Below are 3,635 nucleotides of genomic sequence, written 5' to 3'. Positions count from 1 at the left end.
TAAATGGAATGTACATAGCCAACGTTAACATTTATTTTTGCTGAGCAAGTATATTTGGGAAAACTGTCAGGTCATTATGAAATAAAATGGAAGTTTAACTTGCATTGAATAATGATGCATGTGGATGCTTGCTTTACATGTATGCTTGTTATATTTACAGCCACAGTAATATCCACCAAAGATATAAACAAACAACCAAAAACAAACGAACACGATCTGCCTACCTTTTGATTGGTGGGAGGAACGTTTGCCCACACTGTCACATGACACAATTATTTTCTGTTAAGTAGTGCCACGGCAAATATGTATATTTTGCAGCCGTTAGTACTCTTCCGGGTCGCCAGGTGTCGCTCTCTCAGTTCACGCCACTAAAGTCGTCCCATGTTGCTGCCTTCAAGTACCGTCACTGCCCTGATGATAAGTTTACAAAAAAACTAGAAATAATACTTTCATTATATTATCTCTTATTGAATTACATTCTGTCTACACAATACGAGTGGGGTGTTTGTATTTCTATATCTGTATTTTTAGTATTATGTATAAATTAAAGAAACAGTTCATTACACTGCTGAAGTCTAGGAGCCTGAGTTTCACTTGAACGCAGCATACACAGCAGGGTCGCAGACTAGCAGACTAGCAGGGATGCAGCGAGACAAGACAAGCAACGCCGGCGGGGCTGAAAAGTAAGAATATAGCGATTTACAGTGTCACTTTTAAAACATTTTTGTTTTAAACAATGTAATTACAGTGGGCCGTGTTCTATGTTGCTTGTGTTCTAACAATAATGCTCCATTACTTAATGAAATGTCTCTTCAGGCCCGACCGGGAGGCCGCCATAATGTCGAAATACTACGATGGAGTTGAATTTCCTTTCTGTGACGAGTTCTCCAAATACGAAAAAATGGCAAAAATAGGACAAGGAACCTTTGGGTGAGTCTCACAAAAATATATATTTCCTATCTGTGTGTCTGTGTGTGTGACTAACGCATAGGCTATAAGAAGGACTCACGTTAGCTGTGCTTAGCTAACTTGTTAGAGGACAAGTAGCGTTCAGGTAGTTGGGCCCAAACATGAACAATTCTGTTTCTCTCCGTGTGGGCAGCTGTTCAAAAATCATTTTTAGGACGGATATCTGTTATATGTTCAAGAGACTTTGAAAATGTAGCTTACAAAGTCAAATAACCTAGCCTGATGGATTGTATAGTAGCTAATAGAGGGACGTTGTAGTCTGTCACCTTAAAAGAAACACTTGCCTACAATTGTAAGTGAACATTTAGGTATTTCCTCGTATATGAAAGATCCAAGTGATATGACTGTTGGCATTATATGTTAAAAATATTATCCTAATGTGGTTTATAGTTACAACTTGGTTTTCTTTCTCTCTTCTTCAAAATCAAGTTTGAAAGTATTTGATTAGTTCTGTTGTACCATTCTCTTCACAGGGAGGTGTTCAAAGCAAAGCACAGACAGACTGGGAAGAAGGTCGCACTGAAGAAGGTGTTGATGGAAAATGAGAAAGAAGGGGTAATATACCACTCGGTATAATGATGTCCATTGTTGATGTGGAGTCAGCATAAGTGTTTTTCCATATGACCAAAATGCTCTTTCTGGTTATGTTCACTGTGAGTTAAGCTCTTGCGTGGTGAATGAAAAATGCCGTAATCAGTGGAGCTCTAATACTTCAATTCACCATGGCAACGGGTAAATGAAAGGCAGAGCCTCAGTTTATGGGAGTATTTTTCCTTGTTTTAATGGAATATTAAAAAAAGAAGAAATCTTAGAGAGAGCAACAGAGGAGGATCCTCTATCAGGATGCAGTGTGATAGATGTCATGTGTACAGAATGAACAACACAACAGTTACAACACAGTCAATGCATATGGCATCAATGATTCATATAATGAGTAGTAATAATAGCAGTAGTAGCACCAATAATAGCAGAATAATGATAGAACAATTATGACTACTCATAATAGTAGCAGTGGATACAAAAATGAATAATGATGATAAAAGCAGTAATGGTAATAGAAACGTGACTAATAATAATAGGAGTAACTGAGTGTCAGGCAGGACCACGGTCCAGGTAGAACCAGGATCCATGGAAACCTCAGTGTATCCTAGCACCCCCACAGCATTCTAAGAGGCGGTCCAATGCAAGCCTGAGCCAGCCCTAACTATAAGCGTTTGCAAGGAGGAAAGTCTTAATCCTACTCTTATATTTGGTGAGGGTGTCTTCCCCCTGCACCGAATCTTTAAACTGGTTCCACAATAGAACCAGAAGGTTCGTGCATAGCAGTTTTACTGCTGTAATGAGCCATTCTAATTTGCAGAGCTTAAAATACTTTCACACTTTTGGAGGATCGTCAGCCGTTTTTGTTTTTTTTTTACCTGCAGCTTCTTCTCTGTTACAACACTGATAGGGTGCAGCTTTGATTCCACCTGCTCGTCGTGGTACAGTAGTGGTATAGAGAGCGTAGCAGTATAGCGTGTTTCTTATAGGCACTTATGTTTTGATATGTTGTTTTTTCAGATTATGAATGCTTTTATTGCTACTATTCTAGTGCTTATTGTTTTTTTTGAATGAATTTGTAGGATGTCTTTAGTTTTGTCGCTTATGGTTTTAGGGATTCTGTGCATGTTCTGTGTGATTGTCTTTGTTATGTACTGTGTTTTGAAATTGGAAATGTAGTAAAAGGACATGGGAAAAATGTTAAACTCGACAGGCAAAAGTCCCCAAACACAAGTCTGACTGACCTGGCCGTTAACCGTGTCTTTTAAACTCCCTGGCGTTCACTTTTTTGAGTGTGGATTGAACGCTGCTGTGCTCATAGTGCTGCTTGTCTTTGCTCAGAAAATTAAGTATTGACAACATGCTGAATTTATATCAGTGCATCAGTGTTTCTTCAGTCATTATACGAGTTTTCTCTGACTGCTTTGTTTCAGTTCCCAATCACAGCTCTCAGAGAGATCAAGATCCTGCAGCTGCTCAAACATGAGAATGTGGTCAACCTGATTGAGATCTGCCGAACCAAAGGTTGGTGTCAAAACTCTCCAGTCTATAAATTAATCAATTTCTGTCCTCATTTAGGTTTGTGTGCTTGTATTTTTAGGCTACTCGTTTGCCATACCTAAATATGTCTTTCTCTAACGGCGGGAGCAGCAAGCCTATGTTGCATAAAATGAGTTTGTTGGTTGTTTTTCATTGTTTTTTCCTGTCGTTGTTCTTAAAGCTACTCAGTTCAACAGATACAAAGGCAGCATCTACCTGGTGTTTGACTTCTGTGAGCATGACCTGGCCGGGCTGTTGAGCAATGCCAATGTAAAGTTCACCCTTGCCGAGATCAAGAAGGTCATGCAGATGCTGCTCAATGGATTGTACTACATCCACAGAAACAAGGTGAGGCATTGATGAAGATGAACACCCCCAGGTTCTTTTGACAGATTTGGGATCTGAAACCGAAATGTATGTTTGTATATATGTTATATGTATATGTATGTACATATACATGTATATATGTATGTATGTGTATATATGTATGTATGTGTATATATGTATGTATGTATGTGTATGTGTATATATGTATGTATGTGTATATATGTATGTATGTGTATATATGTATGTGTATATATGTATGT

General features: G+C 38.5%; 1 protein-coding gene across 1 annotated transcript; it reads left to right on the top strand.

Moving 5' to 3' along the window:
• Positions 1 to 430: 430 nt before the first annotated feature.
• LOC116379354 (cyclin-dependent kinase 9-like) lies at positions 431 to 3,460 on the top strand. The gene is made up of 5 exons (XM_031841304.1): positions 431 to 683; positions 817 to 930; positions 1,443 to 1,524; positions 2,943 to 3,033; positions 3,230 to 3,460. Exons 1-5 carry the CDS (start codon positions 643 to 645, stop codon positions 3,406 to 3,408), a joined length of 507 nt encoding a protein of 168 aa, XP_031697164.1. The 5' UTR covers positions 431 to 642; the 3' UTR covers positions 3,409 to 3,460.
• Positions 3,461 to 3,635: the final 175 nt, after the last annotated feature.

Source organism: Anarrhichthys ocellatus, unplaced genomic scaffold (assembly GCF_004355925.1).
Source record: "Anarrhichthys ocellatus isolate YVR2014 unplaced genomic scaffold, GSC_Weel_1.0 scaffold4178, whole genome shotgun sequence".
Lineage (NCBI taxonomy): Eukaryota > Metazoa > Chordata > Actinopteri > Perciformes > Anarhichadidae > Anarrhichthys > Anarrhichthys ocellatus.
The sequence above is the reverse complement of the archived record's forward strand: the minus strand, read 5'-3'. Positions and strand labels throughout refer to the sequence as shown.